General features: G+C 48.8%; 3 protein-coding genes across 6 annotated transcripts; 2 read left to right on the forward strand and 1 right to left on the reverse strand.

The window, feature by feature from the left end:
• The first annotated feature begins 3 nt into the window (after nt 1–3).
• USP30 (ubiquitin specific peptidase 30) lies at nt 4–14,373 on the forward strand. Of its 4 annotated transcripts, none has more exons than XM_063415977.1 (13): nt 4–151; nt 518–627; nt 1,217–1,402; nt 1,963–2,066; nt 3,252–3,350; nt 4,037–4,079; nt 4,333–4,427; nt 5,478–5,537; nt 6,531–6,617; nt 7,088–7,168; nt 7,952–8,171; nt 8,756–8,873; nt 10,299–14,373. In XM_063415977.1, the coding sequence occupies exons 1-13, from the start codon at nt 99–101 to the stop codon at nt 10,534–10,536; spliced, it is 1,494 nt and encodes a 497-aa protein (XP_063272047.1). In that variant the 5' UTR covers nt 4–98; the 3' UTR covers nt 10,537–14,373. The 4 variants fall into 4 exon arrangements, with proteins under 4 accessions (XP_063272047.1, XP_063272049.1, XP_063272050.1 ...); XM_063415979.1 differs by having other exon boundaries at nt 63–151; nt 469–627; XM_063415980.1 differs by having other exon boundaries at nt 98–116.
• Nucleotides 14,374–14,865: 492 nt separating this feature from the next.
• ALKBH2 (alkB homolog 2, alpha-ketoglutarate dependent dioxygenase) lies at nt 14,866–18,283 on the reverse strand. The gene is made up of 3 exons (XM_063415989.1): nt 18,070–18,283; nt 16,579–16,777; nt 14,866–15,863 (listed from the first exon to the last, which is right to left on the reverse strand). The coding sequence occupies exons 1-3, from the start codon at nt 18,281–18,283 to the stop codon at nt 15,524–15,526; spliced, it is 753 nt and encodes a 250-aa protein (XP_063272059.1). The 3' UTR covers nt 14,866–15,523.
• A 23-nt stretch (nt 18,284–18,306) lies between these two features.
• UNG (uracil DNA glycosylase) lies at nt 18,307–22,652 on the forward strand. Its single transcript, XM_063415988.1, has 7 exons — nt 18,307–18,624; nt 19,211–19,405; nt 19,486–19,581; nt 20,344–20,441; nt 20,799–20,887; nt 21,210–21,388; nt 22,061–22,652. Exons 1-7 carry the CDS (start codon nt 18,307–18,309, stop codon nt 22,199–22,201), a joined length of 1,116 nt encoding a protein of 371 aa, XP_063272058.1. The 3' UTR covers nt 22,202–22,652.
• The last annotated feature ends 9 nt before the right edge of the window (nt 22,653–22,661 follow it).

Genomic DNA, 22,661 nt, shown 5'->3' on the forward strand with positions numbered 1-22,661 from the left:
CCCCCCGCACCACTTCCGGCGCCGCCGCCCGGCCGGTCCGCGCGCTCCCGCCGTCCCCCCGGCTCCGCCCGGCCGTGCGCCCGCGTTCCGGCGCGGCTATGCTGGCGGACGGGCCGGTGCGGCGGCTGCTGCGGGCGGGGGAGGGGGCCAGGTGCGAGCGGAGGGGTCGGCCGGGACGGGAGAGGGTCGGGATGGAGCGGGAAGAGGCTCGGGATGAACCGGGAGGAGGCCGGATCTGCAGGGAGGCCGGGCGGAGGGGCTTGCGTTGGTCGTGGCGAACCCTCGGCCGAGCGCGTCCTTTCTTCCTTTCCCTTCTCCCCTCACTTTCTTCATTTCCCCTTTCCCCTTCCCTTCGTTTCCTCCTTTCCCTTCTCCCTTTCCCCTTCCTTCTCCCCTTTCCCCCTCGCCGTTTTCCTGCTCCATTCCCCCTTCCCGTACCCCCCGTTCCCTTTCTCGGTTCCCGGGCAGGCCGGGCCGCTGAGGGCTCCTTCCCTCCGTCCCCGCTTTCCCCTCACAGGCACCGAGCCATGCGGAGCTGGGGCGTGCTGGGGGGAGCGGCGGCGGCCCTGGCGGCCGGGATTTACGTCCTGTGGGGCCCCATCACCGGCAGGAAGCGGCGCCGGAGAGGTACCGGGGGGGCCGGGGCTGCCAGCACCGGGAATGACCCGGCACGGGCTTTATCCCGTTCTCCCAGCTGGTCTAAACGCTGTCAAAGCACCGGGAATGACCCGGCTCGGGCTTTGTCCCGTTCTCCCAGCTGGTCTAAACGCTTCCAAAGCACCGGGAATGACCCAGCTCGGGCTTTGTCCCGTTCTCCCAGCTGGTCTAAACGCTGTCAAAGCAGCTCCCGGTGCTTTCCCGCTGCCAGCGGGCGGGGTTGGGTGGGATTTTGGGGAGGAATTCTTGGCTGGGAGGGTGGGAGGCTCTGGCGCAGCTTTTCTGTGGCTGTTCCATCCCTGGAGGTCTCCAAGGTCGGGTTGGACGGGGTTTGGAGCAGCCTGGGATAGTGGGAAGTGTCCCTGCCCCTGACAGGGAATGATCCCCAAAATCCCAAACTGGGATTCCGTGAAAGACCAAAAATCAACTGAAATACCAAAACCTGAAAACTGAACTCCATTTTTTTCTGTAATTGCAGCACCTCACCCAGCATTCCTGCTGAAAAATGGGATGCTCTCCTTGGATTTCGTGGTGTAAACGTTTGCAATTCTCTTTGCAGGGCTTGTCCCAGGTCTCCTGAACCTTGGCAACACGTGTTTCATGAATTCCCTGCTCCAGGGCTTGTCCTCCTGCCCCTCCTTCATCAGGTGGCTGGAGGAGTTCACGGCACAGTACAGAACAGAGCAGGAAAAACCCCAGGAACAGCATCAGCACCTGTCAGTGACTCTGCTGCAGCTCCTGAGAGGTACCGAGACATTTTCCTGTTGTGCCAAACCAAGGATAAAATAATTGAGGGGGAATGTTGTCATTTTTAGCCTTTTTTCCCAAAGAAAGGAGCTCATGGGGTTTGTATTCCTTGTTTTATTTCCCTCTCTAATTTTCAAGGCCACAGTCAAAGCTCAGCCACCTTTCACAGAAGGGTTGAATTCCACAGAATTCAAGAAATCCAGAATTCTATGTAAAAAAATATTAGGAAATAATTTAAGCTTTTTTTTTTTCTCTCTTTTTTTTTTTTTCCCAAGCTTATTATTTTCCAAAAAAATCTGGGACTATTCAACCACACTTCAGATAAAAAAAAAAATTAAAGATTTTAAGCTCAAGGTGACACATTTCTGGGCTAAATTCATCTCTGACACCCTCAAGTGATGCCCTGGCTCCCCTGCCAGGGTTGTTTTTAAAGGAAATCCCTTGGAAGTTGTGCCTGGGGATGTTCCTGTGGGAGTGGTGTGAGGCTGGTGCTGCTTTAACCCTGTCAAACATTGATTTTTAACACGATTTTGGCTCCTCCTGCCACTCCTTCTGCAGCTTTGTCCTGCCAGGAGGTGACAGAGGACGATGTCCTGGATGCCAGCTGCCTGCTGGACGTGCTGAGGATGAACAGGTGGCAGATCTCCTCCTTTGAGGAGCAGGTGAGTGCAGGAATCTGGGAAAATCCCCTTGGACTGGGATCCCCCCGGAGCTGGAGCTGCCAGATCCAAATCCTGCTTCCAAAAAAAAAAAGGTGGAAAACATCCCCAGGTTGGGAGTGGGGCTTTCAGCTGGAATTCCTCAGGGAATTCCTGGCTGCTTCCAAACCTTGTCATTCCCAACAGAGCCAGGAATATTGAACCAGAGCAGATCCAGCCCTGATTTCCCTATGGATAATGGATCTTTGCTCTGCTCCCAGGGCTGCACTCCACATTTTCCAGTCTTTTCAGGAATTATTTGCAATTCTTGTCAGTATTTCCAATGCACTCCATCAATTATCCCACTCCTAAAATATATTCCTAATTTCCAAGCACAGATTTCAATAATTCTTCCCTTGAAATCGAGGAAAACTGGGAGCTGGGAATTAATTTGGGAGTATTTTTTTCCTCCCAAGTGTTTTAGTTCCTTGTGAGTTTATATGGCTCAGAATGTCTTTGGTACCTTGTGCTGTTAGGAAGCTTTTGGGCACGACAAAATACATCCAATATAAACACAAACATTATTATAATATTTAGTATAGTATTTAAATATTCATTGTATGCTATATTTAGATTATATTTTGTTTATTGTATGCTATATTTATATTTATTGTGTACTTACATTAAGTATGAATATAAATACGAATGCAAACATAAATGTACTTATAAATAGACGTATAAATAGACGTATAAATAGACGTATAAATAGACTTATAAATAGACTTATAAATATAATTATAAATAGACATATAAATAGACTTATAAATATAAATATAAATATAAATATAAGTACACATACAGATACAAATACAAATGTAAAAAATACAAATACAAACATGACCATAAATATAAATGTAAAAATATAAATATAAATGTAAATATAAATACAAACATAACTATAAATATAAATGTAAAAAGTATAAATATAAATGTAAATATAAATACAAACATAACTATAAATATAAATGTAAAAAGTATAAATATAAATGTAAAAAATAGAAATAAAAATGTCAAAAATACAAATATAAATGTCAAAAGTACAAATATAAATCTGGGCTCTGAGCTATAATTTTTCCTCAGTTTCCTGTGGAATTCCAGCCCTCCTGGAGTGTTTTTTTTGATGTCTCTTGGTTCTGACTCCATTTCCAGGATGCCCACGAGCTGTTCCACGTCCTGACCTCTTCCCTGGAGGACGAGCGGGATCGGCAGCCCCGTGTCACCCACCTGTTCGATGTGCATTCCCTGGAGGTGATCCCACTTATTCCCTTACACAAATCCCTGCAGCCTGCCCACATTCCCAAGCAGAAAGGGCCTGGTTGGGATATTTTGGTTCTGTTCCCAAAGCTGTTCTTTAATCCTGTGGTAGGAGCTCATCAATAAATAGAATTTAAAGAATTTTGGGGTTTTCCGAAGAAAATCTTTGGATTTCCAGTGTTCCTGCTTTCCTGAGGGTTTTTGCATCCCTGAATCCATGGGATATGGGGATTTAAATTAGTTACTCTGATCTGTAGGTCCCACCTGGAAAAGGGTTGAAAACTGCAAAAAGGGCATTTCTGGAAGAGTTTTGTGGAGGTAAAATTGATCTCACCCTCCAGTTGCTGATAAACTTGATGCAGATGGAAAACATCTGGTTTTGCCTAAAATACAGACTAAAAAAAGAGATAAAATCTCTTATTTAATGTTCTGAGGCAGAAAGTAATGCAGATTACTGACTCCTTTTACAAGCAATTATCAATTATAAATTTGTTTCGTACCAGTTTTTTTTTTGTTCTTCAAGTGTAAAGAGCCACTGAGATTCCCACAATTTTTCTAATGCCAGAAAAGCCAATCAGGGATGAAATAGGAACACATTTAATACTTCATGTAATAAATTTCTAAATCCTTTCTATGTTGCTGAGGTAGGGTTAATGAAATGTTTTTATCTCCCTCTACAGCAACCAGAAATAACCCAAAAGCAAATAAGCTGCAGGACAAGAGGTAGGATTTTATCCCTTCTGGATATTCTGAATATTCATAGGGTAGTTTTGTTTGTTAAGGGGATAATATTAATTGATATTTATACTGAAATGAAATAGAAATCAAAAATGTAAATAAACCTCCATTAATTATTAATCACTGGGACAAAAATGTGCTTTGGAGGCATTAATTTTGTTACTGTGGGACAAAAGCTGGGGAGTGGAGTGATGAAAGTGGATGGATGGAAAATCCAAGGACAGGTTTTGTGTTGCAGGATCTCTTCCCCCTGTGTCCAACCACTGGAAATCTCAGCACCCTTTCCATGGAAGGCTGACCAGCAACATGGTCTGCAAACACTGTGAGCACCAGGTGTGGAAATAGAGAATATTTTGTATTTTTATTAATATCTGTGTCATGTGAGAAGGGGTATCCAGCACTCAGAGTACATCCTGGAGCCGTCATCCCTTGGTAGTGAGCAAGGATTTATCCCTGAATAGACCAAAAAAAAAATCCATGTGATGCACCTTGTGTGGGTAACATCCAACAGAATAATGAGTGTTTTATTCTATTATTGAATGAGCAATTAATTCATTAATAATATTACCTGAAAACCCACTGATGTGGGTGAGTTTAGGACTCGCTGCTCGTTCAGCACATTTTGCAAAGGCACTTTAAAGCCCAGTTATCCCAAGTAAGATAACCTGGATAAAGCTAAAAAAAAAATGGAAAGCAAACCTCATTTAGAGCCCAAACCAAGAGAGAACATTGTGTTTTATTTCCCAAAACCTTGCACACAAATTGCAGGGAGCAGGAGGAGGCTGAGCAGAACATTCCTGGTGTTCCCTGGCACAGCTGGGAACCTGAGGGGGTCTGGATGCTGTTCCAACAGGGAATTATGGACAGCACTGGGCACAGGCTCACCTTGGGAGAGTTGGGCTGGATTTTTTGGGGACTGCTGATGCCTTGAGAGGCTACTTAGAACAGAGGCTGGCCAGTGTTAAAGGAATAAACCAAGGATTTATTAAAAAAAGGCCTTCAAAGGATGCACCTTGGGCAGTGCAAGAGCCTGGCTGAGGCTGCACCCAAAATGGACCAGGAGTCAAAAGTTTGCACACTTTTATGAGTTTTGTCCGTTTACATTTTGGGGTTAATTGTCCAATTACAGCTCCAGGCTGAGAAGTCCCATCCTCCCAGGCTGCTCTCCTCAATTTGCTGTTTTTACTTTTTGGGCCTCAAGCTGCAGTGCTGTCCTAGGTTCTGGGGCTGGAACAGGATTGTTCTGTCTGACTGAACTGTGAGGAGAACTTGCTGACACTCTGTATGAAGTTCAGAGTTAGATATTAATGCAGTACAGAGTCTGGAAAATATAAAAGCTACAACTTAAACCATAAATGCTGGCTCTGGAATGTTCTCTTGCAGAGCCCTGTGAGGTTCGACACCTTCGACAGCCTCTCCCTGAGCATCCCAGCGGCTGTGTGGGTGTGTATCCCCTGCTCCCTGACCCCTCCTGCCCTGCCCAGGGCCTTTCTCAGGAGCACAGGACGTTCTGAGCTACTCTAGGACTTGATTTTCTGCTCTTCTACAACCCTGTGCTGCTGCAGGACCTTCCCCACAACGGGAGGTTCTGATGAGTCCAACAAACAGAACTCAGTGATGCCACCAGAGCTTTGTGTTTCTCCTGGGGGAGGATTTGGTCTTTTCTGTGGGATTTGAAGAGCCCAGATCATGTCCTAAGGGTTGTTCCCTTCAGCTGGGGCTCCCCTGGCAGCTCACACTTACCCCATCCAGCCTTTTCCAGTGGGTGATCTCAACTGGGAATTGTTTCCATTTCTTTCTGCCTCTGACAAACTTCAAATGACAAAACATTGTGGATTTTGGGGCAACATCTGCAGGATGTTTTTGAACTGTAGGAATTTGTTATTTCATGTCTGGTAGTGATTTCTTTCTGCTGCTACTCGTGGAAATTGTGATTCCTACTTGCAGAGTGCCCTCCTGGACAGCCAGGATTGGGATTTGGGCACATCTTCTGCTCTTTGTGTTTTGTTTTATCCACTCCTTGGCAGGGCAGGATATGAGGAAGGGCAGGAAGGAAGCCTAAATTCCATTTAAAGCTATATTTCTCCTGTGGAGAGAGCCAGAGGGCATAAAGTGACCCCTGAAGTGCTGAAACAAGAGATAAATAGGAACAGGACAGGAATCTGTGGTTTAAAACACCACTGGAGGGCTCACACAGGGAATCTCTGCTGTTATTATCAAAGTTTTTAAACACGCAAAGTTTTCCATGTTTAATCCAGGCTAAAGTAGAATCCCCACAGTTACATGATCACCCAAAGCCATTTAGTGAGTTCTTTCATGAAATAAATCTGCAGTTCTGTAGTTTTTCCTGTGGAAGAAATGATTAAATTTCCCCAAAACCCAGTGGAATGCACCCTAAAATTCCTGCAAGTAACTCTGGCTTTTCTTGGCCCTCAGGGTCGTCCCATGACATTGGACCACTGCCTCCATCACTTCATCTCCTCAGAGTCTGTCAAGGATGTTGTGTGTGACAACTGCACCAAGGTGGGTCCCCTTGGACTCCTGTCACTTTAATTCCTGTCACCTCAGTTCCTGTCACCTCCCTGCTCAGATCTGAGCCTGCTGACACAATCCTGGCTTCACTTTCCACCTCCTTTTTCTTTTGGGGAAAGCCTCTGGGATTTCAGATATTTAACAAGGAGTTCTTACTTCACAGAATATTTGAGGCTTTACTACTGCTGTTACAAAATCTACAAATCTTTTATTCTATAGTTACCAGGTATTACCAGGCATCATTTTTTTGCTCTGATATTATTTGAAAATCAACAGAAGAGGCATTTCTGAGTGAATGGAGCTCTCTAAATGCTCATTTCTTCTTGATTTTGTTTAGAATTTTGGTCCTTTAGGAATTCTGAAGAGCATTCCTAGGTGTGATTAATGCAATGAGCATAAAACAGACAATTAATTGCTCCTATCTGCAGGTGCCTTCATTTTTTTCCCCCTTTTCATTCCAGATCCAGGCAGAAGGAATTCTGAATGGACAGAGCATAGAAAACCAGAGAACCACGTTTGTTAAGCAATTAAAGTTAGGAAAGGTGAGGCAAAAAAACCCCTCCAAATCTCCTAAATCTGTCACACACTGACTTCTCTCTTTGAGCTGGTTGTGTCCATTTCTTCCTATTAGACTACAAATATTTTACTTTTCAAAGTAAACTCACCTGGCAAATATTTGTGGGCATTGAGGCCTCAATTCAGCAAAACATCAAACATTAAACACTTGAAGGATGTGAATGTTCTGCTATTTAGCAAAACACTTAAATGTGAGTTTGGCTCGGTGTCATATCTTAGATTTTGCATTAATTATTCAGTGAGCAAATCGATTTATATTTACAGGGTTTGTAGCAACTTTAGCAATTCCACATTTAAAAGAAATTAAAATATTCTGAACGCAGCTGGTGAGTAAACATCAGGTGTGATTTCTATGAGAAAACTCATTTTATTTTTGCTCTGTAATCCTGTCATGCAAAGGCCAGCAGGGCACTGGTGTGTAATTAGGAGCCTCAGGTGGAAATAATAATAATAAAAATAATAATAATAATTAATAATGATGATGATGTTCATCTTGCTACAGCAATGATTTTGAATTTCAGCTCTTTATAACACTTAATGTTTTTAGTTTTCCCCTGTGCAAAGCCATTAATTATTGGGGATTAGGAAATATCAGGAATCTCACAAGAATTATTGTCACGTTTTAGGGACACTGTTGCCTCTGAGCTTACACAGAGATAAGGGAAATGCATTTTCTTATTCCCTGGACTTACCACCTGTTTCTTTCCATGAAAAATGTGGATTCTCCCTTCCTGAACTGGTTGCTGAAGCTGCCCCAGTGTTTGTGCATCCACCTGCAAAGGCTGAGCTGGTCAAACCAGGGCACTCCCCTGAAGAGACACGAACACGTCCAGTTCAACGAGTTCCTGGTCATGGACATCTACAAATATCGAGTTCCTGGCCCCAAACCCAGCCAGGAGCAGCTCAGCCAGAGGAGCCCTGAGGAGACAACCCCTGGAATAAAGGATGGGAGAGCAGGGAAACCTTCAGGTACCTCCTTTGCCAGTAAAATAGTTCAGCTCTTTCTGCATTTCAGGGATCAAGCGTTCTCTGCAGGATCAAGCCGTGAGCAGTATCTTGGTGTGGGGGGCTGCAAAGAGGACAGAAATCCCTTTGCTGTTCCAAAATTTTCAGTTCAGTTCAGATAATTTAATTTTCATCCTGCTAAATATATATTAAAAAAATAAATTATAAGACACAGCGCAGAATTCACATATTTTATGTCCAAAGGTGTGTTGAACTTGGGATGTCCCAGGGATTTTTGTGTTAGGGATCTCTTCCAAGCAGAGAAGGAATGCTGGGAATGGTGGATTCTTCAAAAACAGCTGGAAAATCCAGCTGTAGGAGGTCTGTCCTTAAGCAGCTCAATATTCCTTTAGTTGGGATTTTGGACACATGGGCATTTCCATATTTGTAATGCAAAATGAGTTTGAATAAAGTATCCATATCCTTTGGATATTAAAATCAATAAAATACCTTTGTATCCCATGATGAAAGGCACTGCAGGAGCAGGGGTTTAACTTTAAAGCAACAGCTTTAAAGTTAAATCCTTGAATTTCTCCTTCCTCTGGCAGATGCAGAACAACCAGCTGGTACCAAACCTCTCTTCATGAATGGTGCCTCCTCTTCCTCCTCTTCCTCATTTTTAATGTCACCAGGAACTTTCCCACTTGCTGCATTCCCTGAGTGCAGGTAAGTTGGAGATTTGTACCCTCTCTCTTAATTTCTGTCCTTCAAATTGTCTCCCTTTCTCCTGTCCTTGTCCTGAGGCTGTCACAGGAGGAACCTTTGTCCCTGTGCTTGTGTCTTGGGTGATTTCTAGTCCTGGGAAAAGGAGTGGGGCAAGTTAAAAGCAAAACTCAAAATCTCCTTCCTCATGGTTCATCCTTCTGAACTGCCATGATCTCATTGCTGCTGGTGTCCCCTAGCCCTTCTTTCCCTTCATTTTCAAATGGTTGTAAGAAATCCATAGATTTGTTTTTTTCTCAGATGTTTTTGATTTTGCACCTGCCATGATTCTACTTGGTAAATCACCCGTGGGGCCTCTGCTGATCCTTTTCTGTAGAATTCCAGAGTGGTTTGGGTTGGTAGGGAACTTAGAAACCCCCTTAAGACCCCCCCAAATCCCCCCAGGACCCCCCAAATCCCCTTATGGGCCTTTGGTGTCTTCCCAAAATGCTCCTGTGACTCCCCAAACCCCTACCAGACCCCCACAACTCCTCCAGGGACCCCCCAAAATCCCCTCAAACTCTCCCTGAGACCCCCTAAACCTGCACAAGACCCTGAGAGAGCATTCAGTGCAGTCCCCTTGCCATGGACAGGGACCTTCCACTATCCCAGGTCGCTCCAAGCCCCATCCAGCCTGTCCTTGAATACCTCCAGGGATGGAGCAGCAGGAAAAAGCAATTTGGATCACAGAATGGTTTGGGTTGGAAGGGAATTTGGAGATCATCCACCCCCTGCCATGGGCAGGGACAGCTTCCACTATCCCAGGTTGCTCCAAACCCTCTCCAACCTGGCCTTGGACACTTCCAGGGATGGAGCAGCAGGAAAAAGTTCGGATCACAGAATGGTTTGGCTTGGAAGGCAACTTGGAAATCATCCCATCCCACCACTTGCCACGGGCAGGGACACCTCCCACTAGACCAGGAACACCCCACACAGCCTCCACCACCATTCCCCTCAGGGAGCCACACCCCTGCTCCAGGCAGGAATTGTGGCTGCTCTGGTGTGTCTGTCTGTCCCAGGGAGCCACACCTTTCACTCCAGGCAGGAATTGTGGCTGCTCTGGTGTGTCTGTCTGTCCCAGGGAGCCACACCTTTCACTCCAGGCAGGAATTGTGGCTGCTCTGGTGTGTCTGTCTGTCCCAGGGACCACACCTTTCACTCCAGGCAGGAATTGTGGCTGCTCTGGTGTGTCTGTCTGTCCCAGGGAGCCACACCCCTGCTCCAGGCAGGAATCCTGGCTGCTCTGGTGTGTCTGTCTGTCCCAGGGAGCCACACCTTTCACTCCAGGCAGGAATCCCGGCTGCTCTGGTGTGTCTGTCTATCCCAGGGGCCACACCTTTCACTCCAGGCAGGAATCCTGGCTGCTCTGATGTCTGTCTGTCCCCCCAGGGCCCCGCTGTACCTGTACCGCCTGATGGCCGTGGTGGTGCACCACGGGGACATGCACTCGGGACACTTTGTCACCTTCCGGCGCGCGCCGGGCGCCCGCGGCAGCCAGTGGCTCTGGGTGTCGGACGAGTCCGTGCGCAGGGCCAGCCTGCACGAGGTGCTGGCCGCCAGCGCCTACCTGCTCTTCTACGAGCGCGTGCACGGCCGGGGCCAGCCCCAGAGCCCCGCACAGCGCTGAGCCGGGAGCGCCGGGATCGTCCTGGGAGTGCCGGGAGTGTCCTGGGAGTGCCAGGATCATCCTGGGAGCGCTGGGAGCTCCGGGATCCTCCCAGGAGTCCTCGGAGCGCCAGGATTGTCCCAAGAGTGCCGGGATCATCCTGGGAGCACCAGGAGCTCCGGGATCCTCCCCAGAGCGCTGGGATTGTTCCAGGAGCGCCAGGATCATCCTGGGAGCACCAGGAGCTCCGAGATCGTCCTGGGAGCACCGGGAGCACCAGAAGCACTGGGATTGTCCCAGGAGCCCTTGGAGCACTGGGATCTTCCCAGGAGCGTCAGGATCATCCTGAGAGCCCTCAGAGCACCGGGATTGTCCCAGGAGCGCCAGGATGATCCCAAGAGCACTGGGATCATCCTGAGAACCCTCAGAGCATCAGGATCATCCCGGGAGTCCTCAGAGTGCCAGGATTGTCCCAGGAGCACCGGAATCATCCTGGGAGCACCAGGAGCTCTGGGATCTTCCCAGGAGCACCAGGATCATCCTGAGAGCACCAGGATCATCCCAAGAACTCTTGGAGCACCAGGATCATCCTGAGAGCACCAGGATCATCCCAAGAACTCTTGGAGCACCAGGATCATCCCAGGAGCACCAGGATCATCCCAAGAGCGCTGGGATCATCCCAAGAGCCCTCAGAGCACCAGGATCATCCTGAGACCACCAGGATCATCCCAAGAACTCTCGGAGCACCAGGATCATCCCAGGAGCACAAGGATCATCCTGAGAGCACCAGGATCATCCCGAGAACTCTTGGAGCACCAGGATCATCCCAGGAGCACCAGGATCGTCCCAAGAGCGCTGGGATCATCCCGAGAGCCCTCAGAGTGCTGGGATCATCCCAAGAACCCTCAGAGCACCAGGATCATCCCAAGAACCCTTGGAGCATCGGGATCGTCCCGGGAGCACCAGGATCATCCTGAGAGTGCCAGGATCGTCCTGAGAACTCTGAGCACCAGGATCTTCCCAGGAGCACCAGGATCATCCCAAGAGCGCCAGGATCATCCTGAGAGCCCTCGGAGTGCTGGGATCATCCCAGGAGTCCTCAGAGCACCAGATCATCCTGAGAGCACCAGGATCATCCTGAGAACCCTTGGAGCACCAGGATCATCCCGAGCGCCCTCGGAGCGTCGAGCCTCTCTGTTATGCAAAACCTCCCCCCTGTCCCGGCTCCCTTCCCTGTGGTAACACCTGGGAATTGTGGTTTGTACCCAAAGCCCGCTGTTCCAGCTCGGGGTGTGTGTTGAGAAGCGTTTTCCTGCCTTGTCCCAAGGCTCTGTTCCCTGTCCTGACACTGCACTTTTCCCAGGGAGATGCTTTATCCCCCACATTTCATTTCCAACATTTCATTTCCCAAGGGGGAGCCCTGCAAAGGGCTGATGCCAAGCTGCTGCTGCAGAGCCCATCCCCATCCCCATCTCTCCCCTGGCACCTCTCCATTATGCACCAGCCCCTCCCTTCCCTGTGGCAATGCCCGGGAATTGTGTTTTGTACCAAAATTCCCGGAGCTGTTCCCACGTCCAGCCCCGATGTGTTGCGAGGCCTTTGTCTGTCAGGCAGGGATTTTATCCCAAGGCTCTGTTCCCAACATTTCCCAGTGGGCAGCCCTGGGAGGGGGTGAAGGGAAGCTGCTGTTGGCAAAGGCAATGATTGAACACACAAAGTGCCTTGAGCTTCCCTCAGCAGCTGCGTTGCCACTGGGCCAGCCCCCTGCAGGCCCACTGTGTCCTGGGAATGCCTCACAACCACGGGATGAGCTCCTGGAATCACATTTCTCCTGTCCTATCAAGGAAAGGCATCTCCACTAAAGATTTCCCCGTTCACACGATTTTCCTCCCACTTCTTTGTAAAGTCCTTCTCCTGATTTAAACTGCTTTATCCAGGAGATAATTTTGTATCTATTAAGAGCTGAAACCTTAATTTATTGCTCCATACCTTTGGAATTTAGCTGGAATCAGCACATGGAGGTGTTTGCTAGTGCTCAGTGTTGTCATTTCCTTCAGCACTGTCGAATCCAGTTGTTTTGTAGCATCAACTACAACTTTTAATGCTGTGATTTCCAAGCTGCTGTAACTGTTCCAGACTTGCCCTTCCCATTTTATTGCTGGAATCTGCTATTCCCAGCATTGGGATCCACGCTCCTGGCTTGCAGCTGAGCTGTAGAGCAGCCCCTGGCCTTGTTAAATAGAATATAAACAGCAGGGCCAAGATTGGTGGGCCCTTAATGGTCTCGTGAAGAAATCTGGGAATCCTGCATCAGCTCCAGGCTGCCCTGTAAATAGAAATAAGGGGAACTCTGCTGCTCTGGATTGTTTGATGTGAAAAAAAAAATATCCCAAAGCACAGAAGGAGAAGCAGCAAAAATCCTCCTTTAAAAACCTGCTTTTAAATGACCAGGAATAAAATATGTAGGTTGTTTTTAGCTCTTTTCTGTCCTTGTAAGCTTGGAGGAGAAAAATCCCTCATCAGACAAGCTTTTTTTTCAGTGTGAAGTTTTCAAATAACAGCTGTCTTAAATAGGTTTTTTTAGGGCAACTTTGTACCTCATGAATTCATAGTGCTGCCCAAAGCTCGGGGGTGTTCACACTTCCTCAGGAGTGGCTCCAAACCAGCCAAAGCAGGAGTGGTAAAATGGGTGGATATGCAAAATGATTTACAAAACTCATCATTCCAGAGTCTGGAGCACAATTCCTGGCCCAGGTAATGCTCACAGTAAATAAATATTGATAAATCCCCTGCTGGGCTGGGACCTGGTTCCTGGCTATGCTGCACGAGCAGTAGCTTGGTTTTAACCTGTTTTAAGCTACAGAAAACCACGAAAACAAATTTAAAAAAAAACCCTTGAAGGATGCAAAATGCCAAAAATTTGCCCTGGGCATTGAAGGGAGAGCTGACAGAGCTGGAGAAGGAGCCAGCCCTCCCTACTGGGAGCCATCGAAACCATCACCCCAACATCTCCCTCCAGCAGATCTCAGAACTGAAACCATTTCCAGTGCCAGCAGTGGCTGTCCTGCATTATCCGTGCTCAGCGCTGTGCTTGGGCGTTTTTCCTGGATTTGGGAGTTCAGCTGAGCAGCCCCTTGGCTTAGCTGTGCTGGAGGAGGGGCAGAGGACACGCACACTATGGGCTGAAATCTGAAATCTGGCAGCTGGGACAAAGTCACCTCTCCCTGCACAGCCAGCAGGTTTTGCCAAGAGCTGCTTCCCTGGGCTGTGGATTGACTCTGGATCTCCCTCAAGGGCTATCGAGGGGAGGGCTGAGCCTTTTTTCTGGCTTTGCCTGGTGGGGAGGAGTGGATGGGCTTGGCTTAACCCTCAGGAGCAAATCCCAGCACCTCAGTCCTGGCCCTGAGCTGTGCCAGACCCTCCCCTGTGAGCACCGGGTCTGTGCAGGGCTTTGGGAGCTCATCCTCCCCATGGAGGTCACTGGGATCTGTTTTCCAGCCAAGCCTCCCCATGGAGGTCACTGGGATCTGTTTTTCCAGAGGTCACAGAGCTCTCTTTTCCAGCCAAACCTCCCCTCTGTGCAGCCACAAGGCTCCAACACTGGTACTCGTCCCTCCCAAGCTGCCATGGTGGAGAAAATGTGAATAAATTGTAAAGAATTAAGAGTTCCAAGATGGCATCTCTGTGTTTGGATTATTCTTATTTTGTGTGTTAATTTAAAAATGTCTGTTCCAGTCCAAGCGCTGCACTGCTGTTGGAAGTTGCTTTTTTTTTTTTTTTTTCCACTTCAGGGTATTTTTGTAACTGTACAGTAGCAATAAAAGAACAAACTTGGTAGAAAAATCAGTGTGGGGGTGTCTTGATATATATATATATTTAATACCAATATATATTTAATTTATATATTGGTATTAAATATATTTATTTATATAATTATATATATTTCATTTATATTTAAACTATATATTTAATACCAAGCTGGGAGCCAAGGGGGTTGAAACAAAACTTCACAAGCCCTGGATAAAAAGGATTTTCTGCAGGAGCTCTTCAGGCTCCACAGAGCATCTCAGAGTGTGGGAAGTACCAATTCCCAATTCTCTGCACAGGCTTCAATTCCATAGGAATAATGGACCCACCACTGAAGGCCAGGCCCAGCACTAATTCCAGTGGCTGTAGCCACACAGGATTTGGTTCCCTTTCTCACCCAGAATTTACCATTCTTTGATGCCTCAAGGTCTCCTGGGGACTGGAGAGAATTCCCTCATTTTCAGCAAGATTCCCTGTGGGTGTGGGAGGTGATCGTTTTTTAATCCAATGCAAAATTGGAAATTCCCAAGAGAAAATACCACATTTTTATTTTTACCACACTTTATTCAGGGAGTCAGGATGGGATCCCTAGGGATAATTATTTAGGAAAACACTCTCAGAGTGACAGCCTTCCAATGGAAATGGGACAACCCAGCTCTTCCTCACAAGGGCATTTTTTTGCTGCCTGGTTTTTATACAAAGGACCTGAGAGAGGAAAAATCCTGTGCTTCCTCCTGCAGGAGCAGAGGAATTCAAGCAGACAGAAGCCACAGTGACTCAAACACTCACCCAGCCTGTCCTCACACCTCAGCACTCCCCTTCTCCATGTCAGGCTCATTTTTGTTTTATTTTAATTTCAAAACCCCAAGCAAACCAGATCTCCTTGACAGAAAGTGTCCCCTGTATGGTATCAGCTTTAAACGACCACAGTTTGTGGCTCCCAGTGTTTATAAACTGCTGCCTCCGGGCTAAGCAGCATTTTCATCTTCTTGGATCACTGCTTAGACAAAGATCAGCTGAGAACAAACTTCTTCCCGAGCAAAACAGGAATCAGCAAAAATAAGGACCAGCAGGACTGCAGCAACTTTTCCCAGAGGGAAAAACCTTTCAGCGGCCACAGGCTTTAGCAGCAAAATTCCCAAACCTCTTGTGTCCATTTGCTCCTCCAGTCCCTTGGGTCACCACAGCAGCGATTAAAGCTTCACTTCTCACATCCCACAGCCCCCGACGGCTGCACCTTTCCCTGCTTGACCCCGGGCAGGATTTTCCTGAAGGTGAGGTTGACCCTGGGGGCCAGCACCCTCCTGCGGGGGGGCAGGCTGTGGTACCAGTGCAGATTTGTGGGATGCTTCATGAGGAGCAGGCTGCCGTGGGCCAGCGCCAGGGCGATCCTGGCCGTGCCCGCCGGCCCTGCCTTCCCCCGGCGGCGGAACACGAAATCGCGGCAGGCTCCGAAGGACACGGAGGCGATGGGGCTGCGGGGAACCAGCTCCTTCTCGTCGTCCCGGTGCTCCCCGATGTGGTCCAGGCCGTCTTTGTACCTGGGCACACAACCCCGTTAAGCACCACCCATCAATTCCTTGCTAATAATAGAATTTTCCAATTAAATCAAACAAATGCTGCACAAGTTGTGGTGGGTTTTTTGGTGTTGTTTTTTGGTTGTGGTTTTTTTTTTTTTTTTTTTTTTTTTTTTTTGTTTTTCGGGGGCGTTGGTTTTTTGGGTTTTTTTGGGTTTTTTTTGTTTTGTTTTTTTGTTTTTTGGGTTTTTTTTAGGTTTTTTCGTTTTTTTAGGGTTTTGGGGTTTTTTTGTTTTTTGTTTGGTTTTTTTGGGTTTTTTTTCTTTTGTTTTTGTTTTTTTGTTTTTTGGTGGTTTTTTTAGGTTTTTTAGGGTTTTTGGGGTTTTTTTGGTTTTTTGGTTTTTTTTTGGTTTTTTGTTTTTTGGGTTTTTTTAGGTTTTTTAATTTTTTTAGGGTTTTTGGGTTTTTTTGTTTTTTGTTTGGTTTTTTTAGGTTTTTTTCTTTTCTTTTTGGTGGGTTTTTTTAGGTTTTTTAGGGTTTTGGGGGGTTTTTTTGGTTTTTTTGTTTGGCTTTTTGGGTTTTTTTTTCCTTTTGTTTTTGGTGGTTTTTTTTTGTTTGTTTGTTTTTGGGGTTTTTTTTTTGTTTTTTGGGGGGGGTTTTGGCTGTTTTTGTGGGTTTTTTGTTTTGTTTTGTTTCATTTGAAAACAAAGCTGCCTGGTGCAGCTGGGAGGTGCTGTACCTGTTGATGAGGACGAAGTTAAAGGTGTGCCCTGTCTCCGAGGTGACACGCTCCCGGATCCGGCTCAGCACTGGGATCCACGGCTTAGGGTGGAATGTGACCCCCGAGTAGGTGTAGGACAAGCCGGGGTCTCCGTACGTGACCTGCTTCCTGGGAATCTTGTGCCACGTGCCAAATACCTGCAGTTTTGTCAAGTCATCTGTTTAAAAAACACAGGGAAAGGATCAAACCCGGGTCTGTATTGTCTCTGCACAATCCAATATTCTCCTGGATCTGCAGGTTCTGGGAATCTCCAAACAGGAATGAGGGTGCTCATGTCAACCCAAAAGTTGTCATCCCTGTTCCCAGCAAAGCTGGACACTGTCTTGTTCTCCTCTTTGCATGGAATAAACAGGATCAGTGTTATAAATGCCAGGACAATTTATTACCAAATTCAAGAATTTGGTTTATTAAAAATTCAAATCACAAAATTTGTAACCAAATTACAGAATTTTAAGCAATAAAAAAAAAAAAACCCCACAAACAGCGACACTTACTTGACAGAGTTTCTCCCGGGAAAAAGAGAGCCAAGGGTGACCCATAGACACAGACCCTGGCAGTCTGAGTCTCTAGCTGGGTACACAAATTTGCCATGTTCGAGGCTTGGTTTTTATACTCTTTATTCTGCCCCTGGCAATATTTCCCCATATTTCCCTTTGTTTCTTGGTTAGCTATTCAACCCCAAATTCATCTCCGGTCGGATTGAAAAGAGCTCCCCTCCCAAGTCCATGTGTTAATGTTCAGTTTTTATGGATCCTTTATAGTTGATGAATGTTCGAGATATGGGTGATATTGCTGGATGGTCTGTGAAGGTGGCTCCCGAGGTGTGAGTTGCTGATACCTCTCATCTCAACAGGTCCCCTCCCAATACTTGAGAAAGCTGCAAAGTCTTTTGTTCCCTTCTGAATGGAGAAACCTCCTAAAACATAGACTTTTACCTGATATAAATTTATACAGCTTTATAATTTTCCAATTTACCATAAGAATATGAATTAATCATCTCACGTTTTTCACAATCAGCATCCCCATCACACCTCTCATATCTCATACACTGCATCTCCAACAAATTCCAGCCACCGCTCCAGGATTATCTCTTGACAAACTCAGCTAAACCGACCCTGCGGGGTCAGACCTGTGTTTTTGGCTTCTCAGGGCCACGCTGTGCAAACACCGGGTGGCTGCAGGAATCTCCCAGAGCCTGCCAGCCGTGCCCGGCCCTGGGAACTGCTCTGGGACTCACCTGGGCAGGGAAATGCTTCACTGGGAAGGGGAAAAGGGGATATGGAGAGCTGGACACAGACGGGTTGAGGTCGGAAGGGATGAGTGGGGGTCATCCAGGCCACTCTCCTGCCCAGGCAGGGTCTCCAAGAGCACTGTCCAGGCCCTTTGGGAGGCCTCCGGGGCCTCCCTGAACAGCCCGTGCTCCGGCACCCTCACAGGGCAGGAATATACCTTCGAAATACTCCACCTCCTTCTCCAGCTCCTGGAGGATCTCGTCCGCCTCGGCCTTGCCGAAGAGGATGCGGTAATCACAGCTGAGCCCCTCGGCGCGGATCTCCCGCGGCGGCGGCCGCTCCGGGCCGGGCTCCTCCAGCCGCGGCCTCTTCCCCTCTCCGCCGCCGTCCCCCGCCCGCCCGCGGGGCAGTTTAACCACGAATCGGTCCATGGGCGCGCCCGGGACCGGGAGCGATGCCCGAGGGAGGGACGGGGGGAGCGGGAGGCGCGATCCCGCGGGAAACGGGAGCGCGCCAGGGATGGCGGCGCTCGAAGCCCCGCCCCTTCCCCAGATGGCCACGCCCCGCAGCGCGCTCGCGGTTTTGGCGCCAAATCCGAGTCCCGCCCACCGCCGGTTCCGCGCCGCTGCCGCCCCTCGCTCACCCCGGCGTCCCTCGCTGCCTGCCCCGCTCCGCCGCAGCCATGATCGGACAGAAGACGCTGCACTCCTTCTTCAGCCCCGCGCCGGCCAAGAAGCGCGCCCGCTCCCCGGAATCGGGCGACGATTCTGAGGTACCGATCGGGGGCTGAGCGAGCCCGCGGCTCTGGAGGGGAGGGGAGGAGAGGGGATGAGGGGAGAGGGGAGAGGGTTCTGTTGGCGGCACTTGCGTGTCTGGCTCTGTGTGTGCGGGAGGGGCCCTGGGGGCTCTGGCGGCCTTTTCTGAGGGGAGTTGGTGTGGGGGGGGCACGATTTCCAAACTCCCGCGCGGCTCTACGCGTGGCTGAGCTGCCAATCAAGCGGCCACGCTCCGCTGCCGCCCAATGGGCGCCGAGACCCTCCGTTACGTCACTGTTACTAGGTGGAATCCTCCCCGCCAACCGCGGCGAGCCAATGGGGAGAAACGTGCGTTTTTTCCACTGACCAATAGCGAGCCGGCGTTTGTGCCCGCGCCTGTGGGCGGGGCCTGCGCGGGGCAGTGACCAATGGGGGCGCGCTGTGTGTTTTGCCGCGGAGCAGCCGCGTGCGGCGGGGCCGCCCCTTGGGCGGGGCCGGGCCCGTCCGGCCATGGCCGCGCTGCTGCCCCGCCTCGGGCCGCGCTCCCGCCTCGGCCTCCGCTCCCGCATCCTCCGCAGCCACCCCCCTGCCCGCTCCTTCCAGGAGAGCGCCCCCAAGAAGACGAAGAGAGCCTGCCATGAGGCGAGCCCGGCGCTGAGCGCGGAGCAGCAGGAGCGCATCCGCAAGAACAAGGAGGCGGCGCGGCAGCTGCTGGCGCAGCGGAACGTTCCGCCGGGCTTCGGCGAGAGCTGGCGGCAGCAGCTGGCCGGGGAGTTCTCCAAGCCCTACTTCATAGACGTGAGTAGCATTCCCCGCTCCTCCCCGCCCCGAGCGGCCGCGCAGCCCCGCTGATGCCCCGCTGATCCCCGCTCCCGCAGCTGATGGCGTTCGTGGCCGAGGAGAGGAAGCGCTACACGGTGTACCCGCCCCCCGAGCAGGTCTTCACCTGGACGCAGATGTGCGACATCAGGGATGTGAGTAGAGCCGCCGTGCGGGTCCTCTCAGCTGCTCCGGGGGGTTTAAAGCCGTGAAGGTGCACGGTGGGTGCACAGACACGTTCCCTTGGTGTTTGAGTCCTTAAACTTGGATCCTGTGGGGTGTGGATGCTGTTGTTTGGCTCATCTAACTCATAAATCCACCCCTTTCATCTCTGATACCAAACTGTGATTTTATTGTTTTATTACCCTCACAAGCCACAGAACTTCCTCTGATCCTTTTGATCTCTTTTCTGGTGTTAACAGCTTAACCTAGTTCGTAGGTTTTTGATCTTGAACATCTCTTGTTCAAGATGTTTTAATTGATCAGTAAAAGACTGTAACGAAAGGAGAAAAAAACCAGACTAAGGTAATGTCACTTCCAATAAAACCTGACAAAAATATCATAGTAAGTGTGGCATAAAGCTGAAATGGGATGAAACCTACCTGGAAAATAACAAGGTTTTTTTGTGACTGTAAAAATGTTGGTCTTCTGCACTCAAATTAATTAAAATTAATATATTAATTATATTCGTTATTTTGGCAGCAAAGGTGTAGGGATGTTAATCCTTAGTGTTGGGTGGGCTCTGTGCTCTTTAGCAATGAGACATCTGGGATTTAACTTCAGTTTCTTGGAGGGGTTGATTTGTGGCAGTTTTTTGTGTCTGTTTTAGGATAAAAGTCATTTATAAGCCTTTTTTTCCCCACTCTCTGGGGAATAACACTGATTACAATTCAGTGCTAACCAAGGTCTGCTTTCAGGTAAAGGTTGTCATTTTGGGACAAGATCCATACCATGGACCTAAGCAAGCTCATGGGCTCTGTTTCAGTGTCCAGAAGCCTGTTCCACCTCCCCCCAGGTATGAGAATCTGCAAAATCCCATTTGTTCCTTAATTATTTGCAGTTCTGTGGTGCGCAGGGCTGGGAGCCAGAAAATTAATGTGAGGTGGTTTGCACCTACTTTCCTTTGAGTTGTGCATCACCTGGAAGGATAATTCTGTGTAATTTTGGTGATATTCTGGATGTAAATTTTCATTTCCAGTCTCATTAAAACTTCCAGGGAGACACACAGAGTCCTTGCTGCCCTGCCTCTGCAAATGGCTTTATTATCTTAAATAATAAGATTAAAATCAATGCTCTTCTTGCCTTCTTAGAGCAATAAGTGGCGCTGCTTGCTCTTTTTGTATTAATAATCTTCTGCTGGTTTGGTTTGCAGCTTGGAAAACATTTACAAGGAGCTCTCAGAGGACATTGAGGGCTTCACCCACCCTGGCCATGGGGACCTGACGGGCTGGGCCAAGCAAGGTGAGCTCAGAGACACTCACGATGTGCCCCTTGTGGAGCAGAAAAGAATCTTATCTAAAAACCAGCCCTGTGGTTGGAAATAATCCCCCTGTAGAACAGAAAATCACTTCTGAGCGCCTTAAAATGAAAATCTGCTTCATCAACAGGAAAAAAAAGCAGTTTGAATCCCAGGATGGTTTGGGTTGGAAAGGAGTTTAAAGCTCATCCAAGGGACACCTTCCCCTAGGCCCAGGTTGCTCAGAGCTCCATCCAGTCCAGCCTTGGGCAGTTCCAGGGATGGATTAACCCTTGTTTCACCCTCAGGATGTGCTTTGTTTGCCAGGAGTGCTCCTGCTCAACGCGGTGCTCACGGTTCGGGCTCACCAGGCCACGTCCCACAAGGAGAGGGGCTGGGAGCAGTTCACGGATGTCGTGGTGTCCTGGCTCAACAAGAACCTGCACGGGCTTGTCTTCATGCTCTGGGGAGCCTATGCCCAGAAGAAAGGCAGCTCCATCGACAGGGTACAGCCTCCTTTTCCTCAGCCCTTCCGTCTCCCTGGGTTTTTCCCTCAGTTTGGTGGACACTAGAGGGCACCTCCCTTACAGAATTGGGATTTTTCCCTGCCTGAACTCTCAAATCGAGTTCTGCTTCTGCTCCAGCTTAGCCTTTGCCAGAATTAAGCAAGAAAAGTGGAGCAAGTGTGTGCTCCTGTTGTCAGCAGTGTCTCACAAGGACAGAGCTGTTTTTCCTAGTTAAGGGCTCATGAATCAGTATGAAATCTGCTGGTGGGATGACAGCAGTTGGGAAATGCCAGGACATTTATGTCTTTGCCTAGTGGGACAGAAGTCTTGGTCCTTGTGGCTGGTTCTTGGGGTTGGTGCAGGAGGGGGTGGTGTAAGGGGAGGAGGAGGAGGAATGGGGGTAAATCACCTGCCCTGGAGCAGGAGGAGGAGGAATGGGGGTAAATCACCTGCCCTGGAGCAGGAGGAGGAGGAATGGGGGTAAATCACCTGCCCTGGAGCAGGAGGAGGAGGAATGGGGGTAAATCACCTGCCCTGGAGCAGGAGGAGGAGGAATGGGGGTGAATCACCTGCCCTGGAGCAGGAGGAGGAATGGGGGAAAATCACCTGCCCTGGAGCAGGGAGAGCCAAAACCCTGCCAGTCTAACCTGTGGTCTCCTCTGGCGTTCCCAGAAGCGTCACCACGTCCTGCAGACGGTTCATCCCTCGCCCCTCTCTGTCAACAGAGGGTTTTTCGGCTGCCGGCACTTCTCCAAGACAAACGAATTCCTCAGGAAATCTGGGAAGAAGCCCATCGACTGGAAAGCACTCTGAGCCTTGGGAGCAGTCCTGGGTCAGGGGTTGGGGTGTTTCTGAGAAACTCTGCTGACCTGAGAATTGTTCGTCGGGTGTTGATGGATGAACAAATGACCAAACTTTCAGAGATGGTTATATTTTTGTTTTAAATGTTGATTTTTCCAAGAGCATGCTGGAGTGTCTGATGGACAGCTCTGCTGCTGGAACAGATCTTAGCCTGGTTTGAAGCAAAAAAAAGACCCCAAACACAAGAGTTCTGTATTAGTTTGTGGTCGTTGTGGCAATGGGAATTTATTTCCATTCTCTGGTGAAGGGATGTCAGTTCTTACTGAGCTGCTCAGCTTTTGTACATGCCCTGCTGCCTCCTTCCCAGGCAAATCCAGTTTTCCTATTTAGGGGGAATGGAGTTGACTCCATGGGAGGAAAAGGATTTTGGTTTTAGCTTTTTGCTACAGATTGATTACAAAAATGGCTTCTC

The sequence above is a fragment of the Prinia subflava genome, chromosome 19, assembly GCF_021018805.1.
Source record: "Prinia subflava isolate CZ2003 ecotype Zambia chromosome 19, Cam_Psub_1.2, whole genome shotgun sequence".
NCBI classification, from domain to species: Eukaryota; Metazoa; Chordata; class Aves; order Passeriformes; family Cisticolidae; genus Prinia; species Prinia subflava.